Consider the following 23,181-nt stretch of genomic DNA (forward strand, 5'->3'; position numbering starts at 1 on the left):
CAACCTCCACCTCCTGGGTTCAAGAGACTCTCCTGCCTCAGCCTCCCGAGTAGCTGGGATTACAGGCGCATGCCACCACCCCTGTCTAATTTTTGTATTTTTAGTAGATCTGGGGCTTCGCCATGTTGGCCAGCTTAGTCTCAAACTCCTGACCTCAGGTGATCTGCCCACCTCGGCCTCCCAATGTGTTGGGATTACAGGCGTGAGCCACCACGCCCAGCCTAATTTTATTTTTTGTAGATACAGGTGTCTTACTATGTTTCTCAGGCTGGTCTCCAACTCCTGGGCTCAGGCAATCTTTCCAGTTCAGCCTCCCAAAGTGCTGATATTACAGGTGTGAGCCACCTCACCTGGCCTGGGTGGATCATTTTATTGCATCTCCCTTCTGGGGCACCCCTCAAGTGAATATATCATTTACATCCCTTGACAGATAAAGAAACAAAAACACAGAGGTGGAAGATGAACCCAGGTAGTTTGGTTGCAGTGCCCAGAGTAAGAAATTAATTGTTCTCTATCAAAAATAAATTTATGGGTCTGGCGCGGTGGGTCATGCCTGTAATCCCAGCACTCTGGGAGGCCAAGGCGGGCAGATCACCTAAGGTCAGGAGTTCAAGACCTGCCTGGCCAATATGGTGAAACCCCATCTCTACTAAAAATACAAAAATTAGCTGGTCATGGTGGCACATGCCTGTAATCCCAGCTACTCAGGAGACTGAGGCAGGAGAATCACTTGTACCCAGGAGGTGGAGGTTGCAGTGAGCTGAGATCGTGCCACTGCACTACGGCCTGGGCGACAGAGTGAGACTTTGTCTCAAAAAAAGAAAAAAAAAATTACAGCCAGGTGCAGTGGCTCACGCCTGTAATCCCACCACTTTGGGAGGCCGAGGCGGGTGGATTGCTTGAGGCTAGGAGTTCAAGACCAGCCTGGGCAACATGGCAAAACCCCGTCTCTATCAAAGAATACAAGAATGCAAAAATTAACTGGGCACTGTGGCTCTTGCCTGTAGTCCTTGGGGAGATTTGGGGGGCTGAGACAGGAGGATCGCTTGAGCCTGGGAGGTGGAGGTTGCAGTGAGCCAAGATCGCTCTACTGCACTCCAACATGGGTGACAAAGTGAGTCCCGGTCTCAAAAATAAATAAGTAAATAAGGTTGGGCATGATGGCTCACGCCTTTAATCCCAGCACTTTGGGAGGCCAAGGCCGGCAGATCACAAGGTCAGGAGTTTGAGACCAGCCTGGCCAACATGGTGAAACCCCGTCTCTACTAAAAATACAAAAATTAGCGGGGTGTGGTGGCGGGCACCTGTACTCCCAGCTACTCAGAGGGCTGAGGCAGGAGAATTGATTGAACCTGGAAGGCAGAGGTTGCAGTGAGCCGAGATCAGGTCACTGCACTCCAGCCTGGGTGACAGTGAGACTCCATCTCAAAAAAAGAAAAAAAAAAGTAAATAAAAAAATAAAAAAAAATCAGGCAGAAAAAAATGTGTATACTTAAACGCAGTGGTTCTCAAGGGAAGTGATCGATTTTGACCCCCAGGGGACATTGGGCAATGTCTGGAGACATTTCTAGTCATCATAACTTGGGAGAGGGCTGCTACTGGCACTCAGTGGGTAGAAGCCAGGGATGCTACTAAACATCTTACAGGCTGGCACAAATCCCAGCACTTTGGGAGGCCGAGGTGGGAGGATCGCTTGAGCCCAGGAGTTGGAGACCAGCCTGAGTAACACAGCAAGACCCCCATCTCTCCAAAAAACAAAAACAAACAAAAACCGTACACTGCGTTGGACAGCTCCCCACGACAATCATCTAGCTCAAAATGTCACTAGTGCCTGAGGTTGAAAAACCGATTTAAAGGAAAAATATTCAGGAAAGTGTGCTACAGGTGGAGATGAATAGGTACAGGTTATGAAAGTGACTGGAGAAATGTCACAAGTTTGGGTGCACAGAAGGGTCAGGTGCCTGAAACACTCAGCATACAGTGGCACTTAATAAATGCTTGCAGGGAGGGGATGGTGAAGGATGGCCTGGCAGAGACAAAGCAATGCATTTCCGAGGTTCCAGAAGTTCTAGGATGAAGTCAGGATCCTCAATGCCCTCTGTGGCTGGCTCTGGCCAGGACCCTCCTGGCGCACCCTGGCTGGTCACCCACATACCTTCAGGGCCGTCCCCGGGGGTTGGGCTGTCGCACTTGGCCTCACACTGCTGCGTGGTGGGCGGCCGCAGGGCCTCCGTGCACTCGTGCGACGACTGGCCCGTGTGGCTGGTGCAGCGCACGGAGCGCTGCCGCTGCCCGACGCCGCACTGTGCAGAGCACTGCGAGGGGGCACCACTCAGTTGCTGTCCCGCAGCCCCTGCCCTGGCCCCCACCCCTCTGGGGCGCGCCCTCCTACCTCACCCCACTCGCCAGCCACCCAGCGGGCCGGGGGACAGCGGCGCAGGTTGCAGCGCATGGTGGCCGGCGGCTTGGCGGCGGGTGAGCAGTGCGCCGGGGGCAGCGTGGCGCGGTGGTCTGCGCTCTTGCAAAGGACCACGCGGTGGCGGAGGCCCGGCCCGCAGCTGGGGGTGCACTGCAGTTGGAAGGGGCGTTTCGTGCTCAGGGTGCTTCCCCAGTGCGAAGTGAGGAGGGGACAGCTAACCTGGAGATCGCGCAGAGGCGTCTCCGTGGACACCCCACCTAGGCATCCCAGTCCCTGCCCCTCTCTGCACAGGGAGTGGGCGCGCAGGAAGGGGGCAGCTGACCTCAGACCAGTCGAGGGCCGCCCACTCAGGAGGGCAAGTGGGGCCGTGGCAGGCCTCCAGCACAGGTGGGCGCGGCTGCGGGCATGCGCTGTCGTCCAGCGCCTTCTCCTCCGCGGCAGAGACGCGGCGCTGGCACACGACCGAGCGGCTGCGCACGCCTGCATCGCAGCTGCGGCTGCACAGCGACCAGTTACCTACAACCCAGCTGTAGGAGATGAAGGGGTCTGAGCAAGTAAGCAGGGCAGGGGGTCCCAACACTAGAGCAGGGGACACTATAGCCTACCCCCACCCTTCCAACCACCAAGCCGTCATGTGGAAACTGGCACCGGTCACCTCCACATTCCACACCTGGGGCATCGTTAGCCTGCACCCAGACTCGGGGCAGAGAGCAGAGAGGTGCATTACCCTAAGGAGAAATAAATCTTTGGACAATGCGAGTGACCAGGCAGCGCCATCATTCTGACTCCAGGGCCATGCAACCTTAACCCCCACCTTGGGGGCACTATTACCTTGGACTCCCCCACAAGTCCTATAGAACCATTACTGTAGCACTCGGCCCACTGTCACTCCGACTCTGCACTAACCTGGTCCCCACCCCCCTGGAGCACTCGCTCTTGACTCCAGGGAGTACTCTCCTCTCACCCTGAGCAACACTGCCCCCTGGCGGCACTCACTCTGGCGGACAAGGCTCCGTGTTGCAGGCGCGCTGCCTTTTGGGCAGCTTGCTGTGGGCACTGCAGTAGTGGGGGGCGACCGCGGAGCTGTCCAACTGGTTGCGGCACTCCACCGCCTGCACCTGGCTACCTGGGGGAGGGTGAGAGGCCTGCTCAGCCCCTCCCGGCCCAGAGAACCTCAGCCCAGGTATCTCGTGCCTTCCCCCACCCCCGGCCTCACCGCCTGCACACTGGGCCGAGCACTTGGTCCAGGGCGCATAGTGCCAGGAGTAGGGGGGCAGCGAGTCACGGGCGATGGGGGCATTGAAGCGGTAGCGGAGGGCGGGCAGCTCGGTCCGGGCCAGCACCTGGAGGAAGGGGGCGGCAGCCAGTGGAAGGATCGCATGGAGTCTCTAATTCCAAAGGCTGCACCTTGCCCCCAGTCTCCCTGTTACCATGACGATAAGAGATGCATTAATCGGTCCCAGGGCTTCGAGGCTCTGGACCTGGTCTGGCCCCTGTCGCAGCTGAAAGGTGGTCCCAGCCAGGGGCAGGCGGTGGGGCTGCGGGGTCCCGGGCAGCCCCTCCAGCAGCAGGGACTCCTGGTCTCCCTTCAGGGCTAGGGGACAGTGCAGGGTTCAGAATTCTAGTCATGCTAAAACCTCCCTCCCCACTGACCCCTAATCCTCATCCCCTCCCCACCATCTGCTCACCCAAGTGACTGAGAGAGAGGTTCAGATCCTGGATGAAGATGTGGACAGAGCCTTTGGGAATCCAGACGACATCCTCGTACCCTGAACAGCAGAGCTCAGATGTCACCCACTTGGCATGTCCCCAACACTTGCCTGCCTCCTCTGTCCCCGGCCCATGAGGATAACAGCTAACTGTTACTGCGCTAAACGCACATCTAACTGCACCTCTGCCCCACCCTTGTGAATCAGGTGTTTCATTGTCCCCATTTTAGGGATGACAAAACTGAGGCACAGAAAAGCTAAAGAACTTGACCAGGTTTTACAGCTAGGAAATGGCTGGGTTGGGATTATTTTTTTCTTTCTTTTTTTTTTTTTGGAGACAGGATCTCTCTGTTGCCCAGGCTGGAGTGCAGTGGAGTGATCTTGGCTCACTGTAGCCTCAGACTCCTAGGCTCAAGTGATCCTCCCGCCTCAGCCTCTCGAGTAGCTGGGACTACAGGTGTGAGCCACCACACCTGACTAACTAAAAAAAAACTTTTTTTTTTTTTTTTTTTTTGTAGAGTTGGGGTCTCCTTAAGTTGCTCAGGCTGGTCTCAAACTCCTGGGCTCAAGTGATCCTCTTGCCTCAGTCTCCCAAAGTGCTGGGAGTACTGGTATGAGCCTGGCCAGCTTTTTTTTTTTTTTTTTTAGACAGGATCTCACTCTGTCACCCAAGTTGGAGTGCAGTGGTGCGATCATAGCTTACTGCAGCCTTGACCTCCTGGGCTCAAGGGATCCTCCTGCCTCTCAGCCTCCTGAGTAGCTGGAACTACAGGTGTATACCACCACACCCGCCTAATTAAAAGAATTTTGTAGCCTGGCGTGGTGGCTCATGTCTGTAATCCCAGCACTTTGGGAGGCCGAGGCGGGCAGATCACGAGGTCAGGAGATGGAGACAATCCTGGCTAACACGGTGAAACCCTGTCTCTACTAAATATACAAAAATTAGCTGGGCGTGGTGGCGGGCACCTGTAGTCCCAGCTAGTCAGGAGGCTGAGGCAGGAGAATGGCGTGAACCTAGTAGGCGGAGCTTGCAGTGAGCCAAGATGGTGCCACTGCACTCTAGCCTGGGTGACAGAGCGAGACCCCATCTCAAAAAAAAAAAAAGAATTTTGCAGAGTTTGGCCAGGTGTGGTGGCTCACACCTGTATTCCTAGCACTTCGGGAGGCCTAGGTGGGTGGATCACTTGAGGTCAGGAGTTCTAGACCAGCCTGGCCAATATGGTGAAACCCTATCTCTTCTACAGATACAAAAATTAGCCGGTTGTGTAGTGCATGTCTGCAGTCCCAGCTACTCGGGATGGTGAGGCAGGAGAATTTCTTGAACCTAGGAGGCAGAGGTTGCAGTGAGCCAAGATCAAGCCACTGAACTCTAGCCTGGGTGACAGACTGAGACTCCGTCTCAAAAAAATTTTTTTTTTTGTAGAGTTGGGGTCTCCCTATGTTGCCCAGGCTGGTCTCAAACTCCTGGGCTCAAGGGATCCTCCCGCTTCAGCCTCCCAAAGCACTGGGATTACAGGCGTGAGCCACGGTGCCTGTCTCACTTTTGATGCCAGCGGCCAGGCTGCTTATTATAAAACCCCAATGGGACTCTACCTAGGGAATGAAACTCACACTCTGCAACCTACTCCTGCCTCACCTGGACACACCCCTTCCCTCTGACAGTGCCTACGGCTTCCTCAGCCTTCCAGATATTTCCTGAGCCTCCTCCCCTCTTGCCCACTCCCTGGGCTCTCTCTCACTCGCCCAAAGCCCAAGCTGGAAAAGGTGCTTTCTACACTCTCTGAATATCCCCTCCCGTTGTAAGCCTTTCCCTGCTAGCACAGAACATTCCTGCAGCTCCTCTGGCTCACAGAGGATGGAAAGTGACGCTCGCTTCCACCCAGATGTGGCATGAGCTCCTCCAGGAGGCAGAGGAGACAGATTTAGGCTCCTATCTCCTGAGACACTCTTTTTTTTTGAGACAGAGCCTCGCTCTGTTACCCAGACTGGAGTGCAGTCGTGTGATCTCGGCTCACGGCAGCCTCCACCTCCCAGGTTCAAGCAATTCTCATGCCTCAGCTTCCTGAGTAGCTGGGATTACAGGTGCTCGCCACCACACCCGGCTAATTTTTGTATTTTTAGTAGAAACAGGGTTTCACCATGTTGGCCAGGCTGGTCTCAAACTCCTGGCCTCAAGTGATCCTCCTGCCTTGGCCTCCCAAAGCGATGGGATTACAGGCTTGAGCCACTTTGCCTGGCTGAGCCCCCAGGACTTTTGGGGACTCCTGACACTCCACGGGGCCCCTGGGGTCTGAGGAGTTAGTGATCTCAGCTACTGCACTGAGATCAGCTCCACCCGCAGCCAGCTGGCCGATGCAGGGAGTGTGGGAGGGAAGCTGGAGACTCTCACCTGCCCCAGGTGAGGCTGGGCTGAAGACGCCCTCGATGGTCTCGCAGGCACTGCCGTCACCACCACACACTCGGCACTTGTCCTCCCGCAGGTCGGAGCCCAGGACTCGGTCGCAGCCCACGTGCTGCATGGAAAAGGCATGAGTGAGGCGACCCCCTAACCCACCCCTGCTCCCCATCCCCTTTCCACCTCCCTGGGAGTCCCCTCCACCTTGCATTCGCCACTGACGCAAATGTCCACTGTGTCTGGACGGCAGGGTGTCCCGTCCACCACGGCTGCCGCCCTCTCCGTGTAGAAGTTGAAGCCTTCTGCTAGGCACGTGAGCGAGCAGGCCTTCACGCCCCCTGGGGGGCACGGCCCCGTCACACCACGGGCCAGACCACCCCGGAACTCCTTGCTCGCTCCCTGGGGGAGTGAGGCCAAGAGAGACAGACCCGAGACCCAAGAGGAAGGGCAGCTTGGGCAGAGGGAGTGGGGGCTCCTAGCGTCATGTTGAACCCCCATAGTACCGTATCCCAAGTACTCTGGCTCCCTAGGTGGGGACAGGGCTCAGGGCAGACCCCGGGATGCTGCATTCATCCACCTGCTGCTGGACACTCCCACGGCTGCCCTTCACAGCCCCACAGCCTTCGGAGTCCCACACTCACCTCCCCGGTACGTTTTCCACGTGTAGAATTTCCCACGGAAAGGGATGCTGTCAAATTCAGAACACTGCACTTCTCTGAAGTCCTGGGAGCCAGGGGGACAGTCCTGGGGGCAGGAGAGGAGAGATGGAGGGAGGCCAGGCTTGGGGGGATGAAGTCAGAGCAGAAAAGGGGTGCTCAGAGAAGGATGGTGTGGAGGAGGGAGGCTAGAGGCAGGGAGGCCAGGGAGGAGGCTGTGGTGGTCTGCGTGAGACTAGGCCTGGAAGGTAGCCTGGGCTGGGCATGTAGACACATCTGGGATAGGACTGGATCCCTCATTAGAGGTCTGAGGGTGAGCTGGGCAGGACACACCTGGGTTTCTGGTTCCAGACTATGGAATCTTTCTTGCTCGCATTTTTTCTTTTTTTTTTTTGATACAGAATCTCACTCTGTCGCCCAGGCTGCAGTACAGTGGCATGATCTTAGCTCATTGCAACCTCCATCTCCTGGGTTCAAGCGATTCTCCTGTCTCAGCCTCCCGAGTAGCTGGCATTACATGTGCATCCCACTATGCCTGGCTAATTTTTGTATTTTTAATTTATTTATTTATGTTTAGACAGAGTTTTGCTCGTTGCCCAAGATGGAGTGCAATGACGCAATCTTGGCTCACTGCAACCTCCGCTTCTCGGGTTCAAGTGATTCTCCTGTCTCAGCCTCCCGAGTAGCTGGGACTACAGGCTCACGCCACCAGGCCTGGCTAATTTTTTGTATTTTTAGTAGAGATGGGGTTTCACCATGTTAGCCAGGCTGGTCTCGAACTCCTGACCTCAGGTGATCCGCCCGCCTCGGCCTTCCAAAGTGCTGGGATTGCAGGTGTGAGCCACCGCATCTGGCCTAATTTTTGTATTTTTAGTAGAGACGGGGTTTTGCCATGTTGGCCAGGCTGGTCTCGAACTGCTGACCTCAGGTGATCTGCCTGCCTCAGCCTCCCAAAGTGTTGGGATTATAGGCGTGAGCCACTGCGCCTGGCCACATGGAGTCTTTCTTGAGAGAGAAGGTCTGGAAGGGATCAGGGTTTATAGAAGGTGCTAGCATGTGGACTCTCTGAAGACCTGGGTCCCCCCAGCCAGGAGGCTGAAGAGTCCAAAGCTCTCACTGCCCTCTGAAACACCCCCTCCCCAGTAAACTTCTTACTGCTCACTGGTGGTCCCAGGTCAGCTGAGGGCAGAAGCAGAGGACAGACACCTGTCACTGGGTTTGGTGAGAGGAAGCTTCAGCTACAACTTTGGGGGATGACAGAAGGCAGGGGTGGGACTCTTCCGGGGAAGTTGGGCTGTAAAGGGAGGGGAGAGACTGGATGGTAGGGGGTTGTGAGGGCCAAGCAGTGATTTCAAGATGGGGGCTTGTAGTCTAAACGTAGGAGGAAAAGAGAGCTGGAAGGAGCCAGGTCTTTAAGGAGGAGGAGTTGGGGACTAGAAGGTGGTGGGGGTCAGGGAGAGGAGGGAAGAGAGGGGGGGTGGCGGCTGCAGGTTCCCTAGGAGGCAGCAGGTGCCCGGATGAAGCACTCTGAGAGCTTTTTTTTTTTTTTTTTTGAGATGGAGTTTCGCTCTGTCACCCAGGCTGGAGTGCAGTGGTGCGATCTCGGCTCACTGCAGCCTCCGCCTCCCGGGTTCAAGCGATTCTCCTCCCTCAGCCTCCCGAGTAGCTAGGATTACAGGCGCCCGCCACCATGCCCAGCTAATTTTTGTATTTTTAGTAGAGACGGGGTTTTACTGTGTTAGCCAGGATGGTCTCGATCTCCTGACCTCGTGATCCGCCTGCCTTGGCCTCCCAAAGTGTTGGGATTACAGGCGTGAGCCACGGTGCCCGGCCTCTGATAGCTGTTTTTTAGTGCTTCCTCCCCCCTTCCTCAAGGGGTTTGGGGGAACTCACATCCGTGTTGCAGGAGCGGTGTCGCCTTCTCTCACCCAGACAGTACTTGCCCCCGATGGTTGGCCTGGAAAGGGTGGTGGGATAGGAGAGGGATGAGGCAGGGGGCGATGGGGGCGGGGGTCGCTCTGCCCTCCCGGGTGGGGGTCCTGAGGGCTGACCTGGGGCTGTCGCAGTGACGGCTAGAAGAGGACACGCCGCCGCCACAGGTCCGGCTGCAGTCGCCCCACGGAGTCCAAGGCCCCCAGGCTCCGTCCACGCCCTCTGGGCGGGACCCAAAGGGGACACAGACCCGCTTGTAGCACCACTGGGTGGGGGGAGACAGGAAGGAGTGAGTCCAGCCCGGGCCCCGTGCACCGTTCCCTACTCCAGGCCCCAGCCAGAGAGATATCAGCCTCTTCGGGATGGGGCTGGAAGGGGATGGGCAGAGGCGGAGTCTGAACATGCGGACAGGGTCATGTTACGTAGGAGAGTGGTCTGGGAGACAGACAAGTACAAGCGAGAGACGTATCCTGAGCACAGGGTGCTGAATGGGGAGGGGTGTAGACAGGACCACGATAAGCGTGGAGACGAGGTGGGGCGTGGCTTCAGGCCGGGGAGGGGTCTACAGGCAGTAGGCGTGGCCAGAGCCGAGGGCAGCACAGGGGATGGGCGCGGCCAATGAGGGAGCGAGCAAACAGTAGGCGTGGCCAGAGCCGTGGGAATCATTAGACGGTGGGCGTGGCCAACGCGGGAGGGAGTAAACAGCAGGCGTGGCCAGAACCAAGGGCAGCATAGACGGTGGGCGTGGCCAACGCGGGAAGGAGCAAGCAGTAGGCGTGGCCACAGCCGAGGGAGCACAGATGACGGTCGTGGCCAATGCGGGAGGGACCAGATAATAGGCCGAAGGACAGGCGGGTAGGCGTGGCCAACGGGGGAGGTGGCGCAGGGGGCGTGGCCAGGTTGGGGGTCCTGGCCGGCGCTCACCCCCTTGTCGATGGTGTGCGTCTGGCACAGCGTGCCCTCGGCGGCCGGGATGCTGTTGGTGATGCACCGGTTGCTCTTGCTCAGACACCACAGCTCGCTGCAGACCTCCTGCGGGCCGAGGCGCCCGCTCAGGCTCGCCCCCCTCCCTTCCTCCCTGGGGCAGCCCGCCCGGCTTGGGAGGACCCAGATGTCCGGCTCACTGCCGGTCCCGGAGCAGAGAGCCCCATACTCCCTTCCTGGCTCGCAGTGGGTCTTCGTGCATCCCCTTGCAGGGCATGGCCTGTGACTTATCCTCTGCCAATAAGCTCCATTTATGGAACACCTTATACATGCCATATACCCCTTTAGGCAGTACTACCCCATCTTACTGGGAGAAAACCAAGCTTCAGACTTGCTAGAGGTCACACAGCTACTAAGGGAGTAGCCTGGAGTTTAACCCAGCTCTTTAATTCAGAGTCTGTGCTCTAACGAACTTTGCAATTCAGCTCCTGGTGCCTTCTGAGTTTCTGGAAGGAAACTTGGGACCTGCTGAGCAAGGAACAGGAAGGATTTGGGGTTCTTTTATGGGACGGGCAAAGTAGCTGAAGGGAAAGTGGTGGCTCTGAGAAATCGGCCTGGATGTTGACTAGGCCAAAGGCCTCATCTCTGGTTTTTTCCAGCTGTTGGTTCTCTGTTCCCCCATCTAAACTGGAGAAGCTCCCAACACTTTTAAGCTATGGGGAGGGGTAGGAGTTTGGGAGGGGATAATGCCAAGTTAGGTCTGTGTGCGACATTCCTCTTTCTCCAGGTGAAAAATCAGCCCAATCTTCTTCCCGTCTGAATGCTGGATGGGCTGGACTAGTCCCAGGGACTCACTCTGACTCTTAAAGTCCAGGTTAATATCCCTGGAGAAGCCTCACTGAGTTCAGGTGAAGCAAAATCTCTGACCCTCTTGGCCCACATCCTAAGCAATCTCCCAGGGTCTTTCCTCTAAGAAGTAGGTGGTCCTTCTGTAATTATCAAGTGTAATCCCCTCTTTGAACCCAATTCTTGTAAGCTTTCCAGATGTGGGACTGGATCGATCAATGGCCATTGGAAGGGACCCTTCCTAGGTCAGCCCCTGAGAGATACCTGTACATACGTGAGAAGTTGGAAGAGTTGTTCTCAAACACATTCTCCCTCAAAGGTCCTCTAGAGTCTCTGCCTTCTGCCTTACAGAAGACACTTCTCAGCTAAAAACTCAGACTGTGTCCTCCTGGCCATATCTAAAAATATCACGTCAGCCCAGTCGCAATCCCACTTCTGACACCTCTTCAAGTGAATGACTTCAGCCCTGCTTTTGTCCTCCTCTCCACAAGGAGGCACTGAGTTGTGCAGAGACCTCAATTCTGCTACCCACTTACAACATATTTCCTCTCTCTGGGCCTCAGTTTACTCATCTACTAGATGGACAGCCTAATGCCTGCCTTGCCTATATAAATGGCTATGAGGCACGTGATAGGATAGATAAGAAAGGACTTGCACCAATGCCATTATCGGGTAACAATGACCACTGCTATCTCTGGACCAGGCACAAGGCTGAACCCTTTACATATATTAACCAGTCCACATGAAGTAAATAAATCCCCCTTTGCCAAGATGGTTTGAAAGATGTTCCTTCAAAAACTAAAAGGAAGGCTCAATTCAACATATAGCCGCTGCCAGCCCAAGCTTGATATTTTGACAGCTCCTCCCCTCCCCTGCCCCTTTGTAAAATTTAGAGAGTCATGAGAGACCTGGATTTAAATCCCAGCTCTGTCATGGTCTCGAACTGTGGCCTTGGACAAGTCATCCTCCCTATGCTATGCCTCAGTCCCTTCCTCTGTAACTTGGGGGCTAATAGGATTGTCAGGAGTTTAGATGATGATACACAGCACATGCTTAGCACATAGAGCTCAGTAAATGTCAGATACCACGATCATTGTTAGGATACCTGGGTCACAGCAGATGTTGAGGAGTAGCTTCGGAATTCCTTAGGAATTCCTTAGAGAGTGCTGTAGTTACCAGCTAAGTTAGGGTGTTGGGGGGTGTCAAGGGTGGAATGTCAATGAAACAGAAATTGTTCCAGGGTTTGTCTCTGTCTTGCAGTGGAATGGAGGGAGGGCAATTTGGCAGCTGCTTGCCCTCTGCTTTGCATTAACATGGCATCACAAAAACTCTGATCCTTTGAGTTGTGATGGTGTGAAGAACTGGGGCTGAGCCTGGGCCCCTAGGGCTGAGACTGTGAGGAGCTTAGGGGTGCATTTAGGGAATCGAGGCGGGTGGGTGGCTGAAGCAGGAAGCCAGTAGGTCTTCAGCTTCCTGGGGGGAGCTGGGAGTGGAACCCCCTGCCCCCAATGCCCTTCTCTATGCACGAATGGGGCTTTGGGAGTCTAAACTTCAGGAAAGAGTGGGGAGAGGTCAGGAGGCTCAGAGCTCCTCCAGACAGGGAGTCCCTGGAAGGTTCTGTCTAGTTCTTTGCCAAGTAGGGAAGATGGCTCATCCCCAGGGAAATTATTTCAATCAGGACTGGATGTTTAGTTAAAAACTGCCCCGTGAAAGGTCTTGAGACTTTCATCCTGCTGTAGCCCACAGGGGGTGTGATGTGCCAGACAGAAGTTGGCCCCCCAGCCCAGCCCTCAAATCAGGGGTCTGGAGAAGCAGGTGATCCCATTTTTGTTCCCAAGCACTGTCTGATTGCTTGGGACATTTTGCACACTCCATGCACCTCTGTCCTCCCAGGTCCCCATGGGGGCTCACCTCACCCCCCTTCCCGGCTCTCCCACCCCCCCACTTCCCAGGTGGGTGCCCTGGTGGAGTTCCCTCCCCCAGCCCCAGCGGCCCCCTCCCCTCCCAGGAAGGAAAGCAGGAAGGCTCTCTCTACCCCGTATTTACACTGACGCGATTTGACTCCATGCTGAAAGCGGCATTGCTCATCTGCATCGTAGGCTTGGCCCGGCGCCACTGTTGGGTACACAAAGTCCTGTCTGGGGGGCCGGTTGTTCAGGCAGAGCCCCAGGCCCGAGCTGCCTCGAGAGAAAAGCAACTGTCATGCTAGGTGGCTGCAAATCAAGAGCTCAGGAGCCTCAGCTGGATGGGGGTCCCAGGGGGCAGCCCTGGTTTCTATTGTCTCCCGTGCACCCTGCCCCACCATGAGTGTGACCCGCTCTGAGGGACACTCAAGTGCATCCTCACTCTAGAAAGCTGGTGATGTAGTCACGGCTGCAGGATGACCACACGAATGGGTTAGTCTTCATTGTAATGTGGGCAGCCATGAGCTTGGCTGGGTCCTGACCACGGGCCCCACAGCTGTTTCCCACGCCGTCATGGTTCATGCCGAATCTGGGGAAAGGGGTGTCGGCTCTGCCGGGCGCTGAGGGACCCGCCCAGCTCCTCCCGTCCTCCCCCTCCTGTGTGCCCCGGCCTCACGTGTGCCCGATCTCATGGGCAATGGTGAACGCTGTGGCCAGGCCAATGTCCTCATTGACGCTGCAGCTTCTCTCGCGCTCACACATTCCGCCCACCGGGGCCAGGCCTGGGAAGATGGACATGTGGGGATGGGGCTGGGAGGCTCAGGACGGTGCTGGCTGGCCCCATCCACTTGCCAGGTCTCACCCCAGCCCACTGCCTTCATAGAAGCCTGAAACCTACGGGGCTCAGGTACCTAGTGTGCCGCAGGGTTTGTTCTTGTAGATGCAGATGTCATAGCTGTAAAAGGAGACGGGGGCAGTGAGGGGGCTGGGCTGTCTCCCTAAGCCCTGCTGATGCCACCATGCCCAGCTCTGGGGGTTGAGTCCTGCCTTGGAGGTGCCATCTGCCTCTCACCTGAAGCTGCATACAGGAGTGACTGACCACTTGAATGAATGAATGAGTGCATGCATGAGCGGGAGAATGACTGAATGAGGGCATCAGTACCCAAATGGTCCCAAACCTCCCTTACCCATTATTCTCAAGCAGCCCCTCCCCATCCCTGGCTCCCTTATGGGTGGCCCAAGCTTCTCTGCTCCTCGCAAACCCAGCAGAAGTGATCTCTGTTTGGACTCTCACGGTTCCCTGGACCACCTGTTTTCTCAGCCCCAGTCCTAGACCTCTCCTGTCCCCTCACCGTGTGATGAGCACTGCTGTGTCATGGTTAGCCACACCGTTCTCTGGAATGGCATTGCCATGGCCGCTGTGGTTCACGATGGATTTCTGCCACTTACAGAAGCTGTCCAGGGACTTCCCGGCATGGTGGGTGATCTCCAGAGTGGGCTGGGGATGGACAGAGGGAAGTGCGTGGGCACCCACCACCCAGGGGACGGCAGGACATGCTGGTATGAAGGGGAAGGGGAAGGGGAGGGAGCCCCCCGCACCTGGTCCTCCGTGAGCAGGATGAGGCGAGTTACGAGGATGTTAACGGTGCTTCCCAGACTTGAGTCCTGGAAAAGTTTGGCAACCTGACCTCCAAGAAACAAGAGAGACCGAGTCTTAAGAGGAGCCCAGGGTAGAAAATGAAAAGCAAAAACCATGATAACAGCTTTGCTTTCATCAGGCAACTACTGTGTGTCAGGTCTTAGGCTAAACCTGCTATTAGGGTTTTTATTTTGTTGTTGTTAAAGATGGGGGTCTTGGTATGTTGCTCAGGCTGGTCTTGAACTCCTGACCTCAAGTGATCCTCCTGCCTGGCCTCCCATAGGGCTGGGATTACAGGTGTGAGCCACCACACCCAGCCATGCATCAGTCTTTTCACGAATAGGTAGCATTTGTTGTTGTTACTATTTGTTGTTGTTGTTGTTTTTTGAGATGGAGTCTCGCTCTGTTGCCCAGGCTGGAGTGCGCGGTGCAATCTCAGCTCACTGTAACCTCCGCCTCCCGGGTTCAAACGATTCTACTGCTTCAGCCTCCCAGGTAGCTGGGATTACAGGCGCACATCACTATGCCCATGTAATTTTTTTTTTTTTTTTGAGACAGAGTTTTGCTCTTTTTGTCCAGGCTGGAGTGCAGTGGCGTGATCTTGGCTCACTGCAACCTCCACCTCCCAGGTTCAAGCGATTCTCCTGCCTCAGCCTCCCGAGTAGCTGGGATTACAGGCGTGAGCCACCGTGCCCAGCCATGTCTGCCTAATTTTTTTTTTTTTTTTTTTTTTTTTTTTGAGACAGAGTCTCGCTCTGTCGCCCAGGCTGGAGTGCAGTGGTGCGATCTCGGCTCACTGCAAGCTCCGCCTCCTGGGTTCACGCCATTCTCCTGCCTCAGCCTCTCCGAGTAGCTGGGACTACAGGTGCCTGCCACCACGCCCGGCTAATTTTTTTTGTATTTTTAGTAGAGATGGGGTTTCACCGTGGTCTCGATCTCCTGACCTCGTGATCCACCCGCCTCGGCCTCCCAAAGTGCTGGGATTACAAGCGTGAGCCACTGCGCCCAGCCATGTCTGCCTAATTTTTGTATGTTTAGTAGAAACTGGGTTTCACCATATTGGCCAGGTTGGTCTCGAACTCCTGACCTCAAGTGATCCTCCTGTCTTGGCCTGGCACAGTGCTGGGATTACAGGTGTGAGCCACCACGCCTGGCCATGCATCAGTCTTTTCACGAATAGGTGCTATTATCATCCCCAATTTACAGATGAGGAGACATGCAAAGAGAGGTTAGGACACAGCTGGTAGGTGTCAGAAGTGAGAGTCAAGTCCCCCAACCCCTGCTTACCCCGCTGACTGCCTCAAGCGTCTTTGTCCAGAGGCGACCTGAGGGATATACATGTCTGGGTTCATTCCACAGCTGTCTGAAGGTACCAATTTGCCCATCACCACAGGAAAGTAAAACTGTGAGGGCAGGAGGCTCTGGAGACAGTGGTCAGAGGAAAGGAGGAAGCAGCCCCAGGGATGAGTTGGCACAGAAGTCAGGGGCCAGGCTGTGCAGGGATCTTGGAACCCTGAGTAATCATTTCCCTGTCTGGAAATCCCCAGCATTTTTTTTTTTTTTTTTTTTTTTTTTTTTTTTTGGAGATGGAGTCTCTCTGTTGCCCAGGCTGGAGTGCAGTGGCGCAATCTTGGCTCACTCACCTCCACCTCCCGGGTTCAAGCAATTCTCCTGCCTCAGCTTCCCGAGTAGCTGGGACTACAGGTGCCCACCACCATGCTCAGCTAATTTTTGTATTTTTAGTAGAGATGGGGTTTCACCATGTTAGCCAGGCTGGTCCCGAGCTCCCGACCTCAGGTGATCCACCTGCCTCGGCCTCCCAAAGTGCTGGGATTACAGGCGTGAGCCACTGCACCGGGCTGGAAACCCCCAGGAAATTCTGAACGCCCTAGGGAGAGAGGCCAGGCTCAGGCACAACAGAGTGCCATCAGGGACGACACTACACAACATTTTGGACCCTCTGCCTGTCTGCTAAACTTTTTGTTTTCCCTTTTGCTTCAGTGAAACAAGAGCACCATTCATCAAGCCCTTACTATGTGCCAAATAGCCTACCTGGCTTCCCTCCCACCAATCCCTACTCTCTAGGGTAGCTACCATTATATCTCCATTTGATACAGTGGTACGCTGAGGCTTAGAGAGGTCAAAAATCTTGCCTGAGATCTCGGATGGAAATGGACTATATCTCAATGTGGGTCGGGGAGGTCAGCCTGTAGGAATTTATAAGTAGGTGCTTGTGCAAGAATGCTGCGTGAATACAGATGTGTGCCTGTGTGTGTACTGCTAACCTCAACGAGTACCTGTGAGCAAGCGAGCTATCTATCTATCTATCTATCTATCTATCTATCTATCATCTATCTATCTATCTATCTATCTTGAGACGGAATTTCCCTCTTGTTGCCCAGGCTGGAGTGCAATGGTGCGATCTTGGCTCACTGCAACCTCTGCCTCCCGGGTTCAAGCAATTCTCCTGCCTCAGCCTCCCAAGTAGCTGGGATTACAGGCACCCACCATCATGCTCAGCTAATTTTTGTATTTTTAGTAGAGACAGGGTTTCACCATGTTAGCCGGGCTGGTCTTGAACTCCTGACCTCAGGTGATCCAACCACCTTGGCCTCCCAAAGTGCTGGGATTACAGGCGTGAGCCACTGTGCCCAGCCTACTGCGATTGATTTATTTATTTATGAATGAATGAATGACAGGGATCATAACCCATCGCAGTCTCAAACTCCTGGGCTCAAGTGATCCTCCTGCCTCAGCTTCCTGAGTAGCTGGGACTACAGGCGTGTGCCACATGCTCCGCTAATTTATAAATGTTTTGTAGAGATGGGGTTTCACTATGTTTCCCAGGCTGCTGTGTGCTTATTTTTTAATTTTTTTTGAGACAGTGTCTTGCTCTGTTGCCCAGGCTGGAGCACAGTGGCGTGATCTCAGCTTACTACAACCTCCACCTCCCTGGTTCAAGCGATTCTCCTGCCTTAGCCTCCTGAGTAGCTGGGATTACAGGTGCCCACCACCACGCCCGGCTAATTTTTTGTATTTAGTAGAGACGGGGTTTCACCATGTTAGCCAGGCTGGTCTCGAATTCCTGACCTCAAGTGATCTGCCCACCTTGGGCGTGAGCCACTGTGCCCAGCCTGTGTGTATTTTTACACACAGCAAACACTTATATGCCACCTACTGCATGCCAAGAACTGTTCTATATGCTTTATGAATGCACTGGATCTACCTTAGCTTTATAAAGTAGGTACCACAATTATGCCCATTTTACAGATAGGTAAGACAAGGCAGAGAGATGAAGTAACTTGCTAAAAGGCAGATAGTTAAAAAGTGGCAGAGTGGAAATTTAAGCCCAGGCAGGTTCCCCCTGCCCAGGGCACCTCTGCATCTAGTCACTGTGCTTATGCTCTTTCTCCTCCTCATTCATTGCCATATGCAACCTTCCTTCCTTTCTTTCTTTCTTTTTTTTTTGAGACAGAGTCTCGCTCTGTCGCCCAGGCTGGAGGGCAGTGGCGCGATCTCGGCTCACTGCAACCTCCGCCTCCCGGGTTCACGCCATTATCCTGCCTCAGCCTTCCGAGTAGCTGGGACTACAGGAGCCCGCCACCACGCCCGGCTAATTTTTTGTATTTTTAGTAGAGATGCGGTTTCACCGTGTTAGCCAGGATGGTCTCAATCTCCTGACCTTGTGATCCGCCTGCCTCGGCCTCCCAAAGTGCTGGGATTACAGGCGTGAGCCCCCGTGCCCAGCCTGCAACCTTCCTTTCTACCCCTGTCCCCACGTCAGGGATTGGGGTGGGATGGTAGCCACCCCCTTGCCTAACACTGGAGGCTGGCTCCAAGTCCTCAGGGCTGCGTGCCCAGGGAGGGGAAGGCACTTACAATGTTCATGATGGCCAGCACGTACTGCTCCACATCCCGGCGCCCGTGATAGGCCACCATCATCTTGTCAGCCACCACCAGGGTCTCCACGTAGCGCTCTCGGCTGACCGATCGCTTCAGGCCTGGCTGGCCACGCTCTGTTTCATTCCCCAGGGGCCTGGCAGGCGGTGGCTTCAAGGTCCGCAGCCACCATGGCCGCCCTTTCCACGGTTTCTCATCTGGGGAACCCAGTAGAGCAATTAAGCCCTGTCTTGCTGGTGGGATGCAGAGCTGCCTGACAACTGTCTTGTCCAACCTCTGACTGGCTACCTCTCTACCCAACAGACTGGACAGACAATTTCCGGTCATTCTGCTGCCTTCTCTTGTTGTCCAGTTACCTGTGTGATGGTCTGTCTGCCCAATGGGCTGCCAAACACTTCATCGTTTTTCTTATTCTTTTTTTTTTTTTTTGAGACAGAGTTTCATTCTGTCACCCAGGCTGGAGTGCAGCGGTGCGATCTTGGCTCACTGCAACCTCTGCCTCCCAGGTTCAAGCGATTCTCCTGCCTCAGCCTCCCGAGTAGCTGGGATGACAGACATGTGCCACTGTGCCTAGCTAAGTTTTGTATTTTTAATTGAGACTGCATTTCACCATGTTGGCCAGGCTGGTCTCGAACTCCTGACCTCAAGTGATCCACCCGTCTCAGCCTCCCAAAGTGCTGGGATTACAGGTGTGAGCCACTGTGCCCGACTGCCTGATTGTTTGTCTACAGGGCATCTTGGCAATACCATCTCTATTTTTTTGTCAATGTCCTACTACTTGAGAATATTGTAGTCTACCATGATGTCACTGTCTCACTGCCAAACTGTTGAGTTGAATAACAGCCTGACTTCTCCCACTGTTGGTTGTATGGCTGTTCCACTGCCTGTTTGCCAAGCTGTTCAGCTACCAGCCTGCCCCACTGCCTAAATGTCCAACTGAACACTCGCATGACTGTCCCACAGCTAAGCTGATTTGTTGAACCACTGTCCCATGATGACCAGCATGATTGTACAATTCACTGACAATTCCACTGCCCGAATGGAATGGTGTGAACCAGCCTGTTTTGCAATCTGAACTGTGTGCTTGGACAACACGTTGTCCTTCTAGCTGAGCAACTTTCCAATCAATGCACTGCCCAATTAGATCTGTTAGTTCTAACTGCAAAGCACTGCATTAGAACAATCATACTGCCTGGTGTACTACAGCCAGATGGTCTCATGGACCACCCAACTGTGACATCCAATGTCATCCACCTTTTTTCTGTCTGTACTGCCGACTGTGGCTGTATGTCTACCACAGCATTCTACTCATAGAGTATCTGATTATATACTTAATTCAATATCACACTGTTCTGCTTTTCCATCTAACATTCATCTGATTTTCTTTTTTGAGACGGAGTCTTGCTCTGTCGCCCAGGCTGGAGTGCAATGGCACAATCTCAACTCACCGCAACCTCTACCTCCCGGGTTCAAGCGATTCTCCTGCCTTAGCCTCCTAAGTAGCTGGAATTACAGGTGTGCGCCACTACGCCTGGCTAACTTTTTCGTATTTTCAGTAGAGACAGGGTTTCGCCATGTTGGCCAGGCTGATCTCGATCTCCTGTCCTCAAGTGATCTGCCCATCTCGGCCTCCCAAAATGCTGGGATTATGGGCGTGAGCCACTGTGCCTGACCCTGATTTTCTATATATATTTTTTGAAACAGGATCTTGCTCTGTTGCCCACGCTGGAGTGCAGTGGTGTGATCAAGGCTCATTGGAGCCTCAACCTCCCTGGCTCAAGTGATCCTCCTGCCTCAGCCTCCCAAGTAGCTGGGACTACAGGAGTACACCACCACACCTGGCTTAGTTTTTCTATTTTTGGTCAAGATAGTGTCTCACTATGTGGCCCACGCTGTTCTCAAACTCCTGGGCTCAAGTGATCTTCCTGCCTCAACTTCCCAAAGTGCTGGGATTACAGGTGTGAGCCACCATGCCCGATCTGACCTGGTTTCCTAGCAGTACGATTGTGTTGGTAAGTATTTTGTTGGTATACAGCTTTCCTTCTCTCTCATTTCTTAAATGCCTGATTGTGCAACCATCCTCCTACCAGTCTGATCGTAAATCTGGCCTTTTGGCTGTATAACTGCTGGAGTATCTGATACAACCGCCACACTGTCTAACTGTCTGATCGGATGATAATCCTACAGAAGGAATGGTTTTATACCTGAACACCTTTCTGGCTGTCTTACTCAGCGCTGGGCTAGGTGACTATAGCAGGGATAAGATTATTCCATAGCTCCACTGGTTTGCCGTCTGAGGATATGTCTCTGCTGGCCCCTGGATAGAACTCCCTATTTTTTTTTTTTTTTTTGAGACGGAGTCTTGCTGTGTCGCCCAGGCTGGGGTGCAATGGCACAATCTCTGCTCACTGCAACCTCTGCCTCCCGGGTTCAAGTGATTCTCCTGCCTCAGCCTCCCGAGTAGCTGGGATGACAGGCATGCGCCACCACACCCGGCTAATTTTGTGTTTTTAGTAGAGATGGGGTTTCACCATGTTGGTCAGGCTGGTCTTGAACTCCTGACCTCAGGTGATCTGCCCATCTCGGTCTCCCAAATTGCTGTGATTACAGGTGTGAACCACCGCGCCTGGCCTGATTTTTTTTTTTTGAGACGGAGTCTTGCTGTCACCCAGGCTGGAGTGCAGTGGCGTGATCTTGGCTCACCACACCCTCCACTTCCCTGGTTCAAGCGATTCTCCAGCCTCAGCCTCTGAGTAGCTGGGATTACAGGCACCCACAACCATGGCTGGCTAATTTTTGTATTGTTAGTAGAGACGGGGTTTCTTCATGTTGGCCAGGCTGGTCTCGAACTCCTGACCTCAGGTGACCCGCCCACCTCGGCCTCCCAAAGTGCTGGGATTATAGGTGTGAGCCACTGCACCCGGCCGGAACTCCGTAATTATATCACTGTGTCCCCTTCTCAGCAGCTCCATTCTTCCCCTCACATAACTGCCTGCTGACTTTCTGGATAAAAAGACACTGCTGCCTCAAGGGAAAGACACTGTGTAGCCCTCTGCCCATCCCCAGAAAGACCAATGTACCTCTCACTCCACAGGCTGTGTCCAGGTGGGGGTGACGCAGAGAGGAACGCTTGTACACCACATGTGGTCCACTTTCCTCCGGGCCCGGAGAACCCTTGGGCCCACCGTGCAGGGGCTCAATCAGGTACTCTTCGTCGTCTGCCACAATCAGGCCGTGCTGGGTTTTGAGAAGTGGGACAGAAAGCTCAGGATCAGGTTCTGGAGCTTAGGACCCCTTGGACCTTCTCTCTGTCTTTATGATTTCATTCTTATCAGGTTTATTTTGCTATTTCTTTTTTTTTTTTTTTTTTGCATAGGTAATTAGTATCCATGCTATTTATTTATTTTTTTCTTTTTTTGGAGACAAGGTCTTATTCTGTCATCCAGGCTGGAGTGCAGTGGTGCAATCATAGCTCACTGCATCCTCAACTTCCTGGGCTCAAGCGATCCTCCTGCCTCAGCCTCCCAAGGAGCTGGGGCTACAGGAGCACACCAATATGTTTGGCTAATTTAAAAAATTTTTAATTTATTTTTCATAGAGATGGGGTTCCACTATGTTGCCCAGGCTGGTCTCGAATTCCTAGCCTCAAGTGATCCTCCTGCCTCGGCCTCCCAAAGTGCTGAGATTACAAGCATGAGCCACCACGCTCAGCCTCTAATTTCTTTTTATTTTAAAATTATATATAGTGTATGTGTATATTATGTATGTATGTGTATATATACACATACACATATATAATTATATATTATATATATTTATATATATTTAAAGAGACAGGGTCTTCCTCTGTCGCCCAGGCTGGAGGGCAGTGTTGTGATCTCGGATCACTGAGACCTCCCCCTCCTGAGTTCAACTGATTGTCCCACCTCAGCCTCTTGCGTAGCTAGGATTACATACACACACCACCACGCCTGGCTAATTTTTATTTGTATTTTTAGTAGAGACGGGGTTTCACCATGTTGGCCAGGCTGGTCTCGAACTCCTGACCTCAAGTGATCTGCCCGCCTCACCCTCCCAAAATGCCAGCACTACAGGCATCAGTCACTGCGCCCAGCCTCTAATTTTTTGAGATTGATGTTCAGCTCATTCATTTTCAGCCTTACCTAAGGCTGTACATTTTCCTTTAAGTACTGCTTTAGCTGCATCCCCAAAGTACTGATTCGCTCAAAACACTTTAAAAATGTCCCACTATCATTCCTTCTCTGCCCTTTATGTAGAAGTGTTTTTCTTAACTTCCAAACTTGTGGGCATTTCCCCCCACTTTCCAGAATCCTCAGCTCACCAGGCCTCCACAGGTGCTGATGGCCACATGGGAGCTGCTGGCCTGGCCCTGCAGGTGACCAGCGTAGAGGCAGTGGGGCCGGGCAGCCCTCTGCCAGGCCAGGCCCTCCCGTGTCCAGTACTCCACGGAGACGTGCCCTGCCAGTAGACGGGAGCTGCGGGTCAGGTTCAGCAGGAAGTGGGTGCTGGGCGCGGCCACTTTGTAGAAGAGGCGGGACTCGGCTGTGGCCCCCGTGCCCCGGCGCTGCCTCCGGGGAGGAGGTGGCGAGAAGGCCAGCAGTGCCCCGTTGTGGTCCACGCGGGTGGGGAAGGCGATCTCATAGCTCTCCAGACTGGACAGGAACTCATCTGTGGGTGAGGGTCAGAGGCCTGGGGTGGGCCCTGGTTTTAGTGGACCCCTGTGTCCTGGCCGTTAGGCTGCTGGAGCAAGTGATGCTGGCCTCACTGACCCCCGAAATCCAGGGAGTTGGCTGCAAGGCTCCCGCCTATTGACCCCAGGGCCTTCCCCCATTGACC

The 23,181-nt window shown here is 54.1% G+C and overlaps 1 protein-coding gene across 6 annotated transcripts in view; it reads right to left on the reverse strand.

Moving 5' to 3' along the window:
- The window catches only part of ADAMTS10 (ADAM metallopeptidase with thrombospondin type 1 motif 10), a 30,897-nt gene that overhangs the window by 2,486 nt on the left and 5,230 nt on the right, over positions 1-23,181 (reverse strand). For 3 of the 6 annotated variants that reach the window (XM_030807730.1, XM_030807728.1, XM_030807729.1), the window contains 22 exons: positions 22,667-23,013; positions 21,405-21,561; positions 18,304-18,521; positions 14,385-14,468; positions 14,138-14,283; positions 13,697-13,740; positions 13,462-13,567; positions 13,228-13,374; positions 12,917-13,058; positions 10,036-10,143; positions 9,231-9,376; positions 9,073-9,136; positions 7,165-7,267; positions 6,728-6,861; positions 6,518-6,641; positions 4,108-4,188; positions 3,850-4,013; positions 3,636-3,762; positions 3,416-3,545; positions 2,742-2,946; positions 2,393-2,638; positions 2,156-2,315 (listed from right to left, as the gene is read on the reverse strand). In XM_030807730.1, the coding sequence (XP_030663590.1) occupies positions 2,156-2,315; positions 2,393-2,638; positions 2,742-2,946; positions 3,416-3,545; positions 3,636-3,762; positions 3,850-4,013; positions 4,108-4,188; positions 6,518-6,641; positions 6,728-6,861; positions 7,165-7,267; positions 9,073-9,136; positions 9,231-9,376; positions 10,036-10,143; positions 12,917-13,058; positions 13,228-13,374; positions 13,462-13,567; positions 13,697-13,740; positions 14,138-14,283; positions 14,385-14,468; positions 18,304-18,521; positions 21,405-21,561; positions 22,667-23,013 (3,183 nt within the window). Of the gene's footprint in view, positions 1-255; positions 423-2,155; positions 2,316-2,392; positions 2,639-2,741; positions 2,947-3,415; positions 3,546-3,635; positions 3,763-3,849; positions 4,014-4,107; positions 4,189-6,517; positions 6,642-6,727; positions 6,862-7,164; positions 7,268-9,072; positions 9,137-9,230; positions 9,377-10,035; positions 10,144-12,916; positions 13,059-13,227; positions 13,375-13,461; positions 13,568-13,696; positions 13,741-14,137; positions 14,284-14,384; positions 14,469-18,303; positions 18,522-21,404; positions 21,562-22,666; positions 23,014-23,181 lie in introns of those variants that run through there. The other 3 variants (XR_004028934.1, XM_030807731.1, XM_030807732.1) reach the window with 3 other exon arrangements.

Source organism: Nomascus leucogenys, unplaced genomic scaffold, assembly GCF_006542625.1.
Source record: "Nomascus leucogenys isolate Asia unplaced genomic scaffold, Asia_NLE_v1 Super-Scaffold_241, whole genome shotgun sequence".
Classification (NCBI taxonomy): Eukaryota; Metazoa; Chordata; class Mammalia; order Primates; family Hylobatidae; genus Nomascus; species Nomascus leucogenys.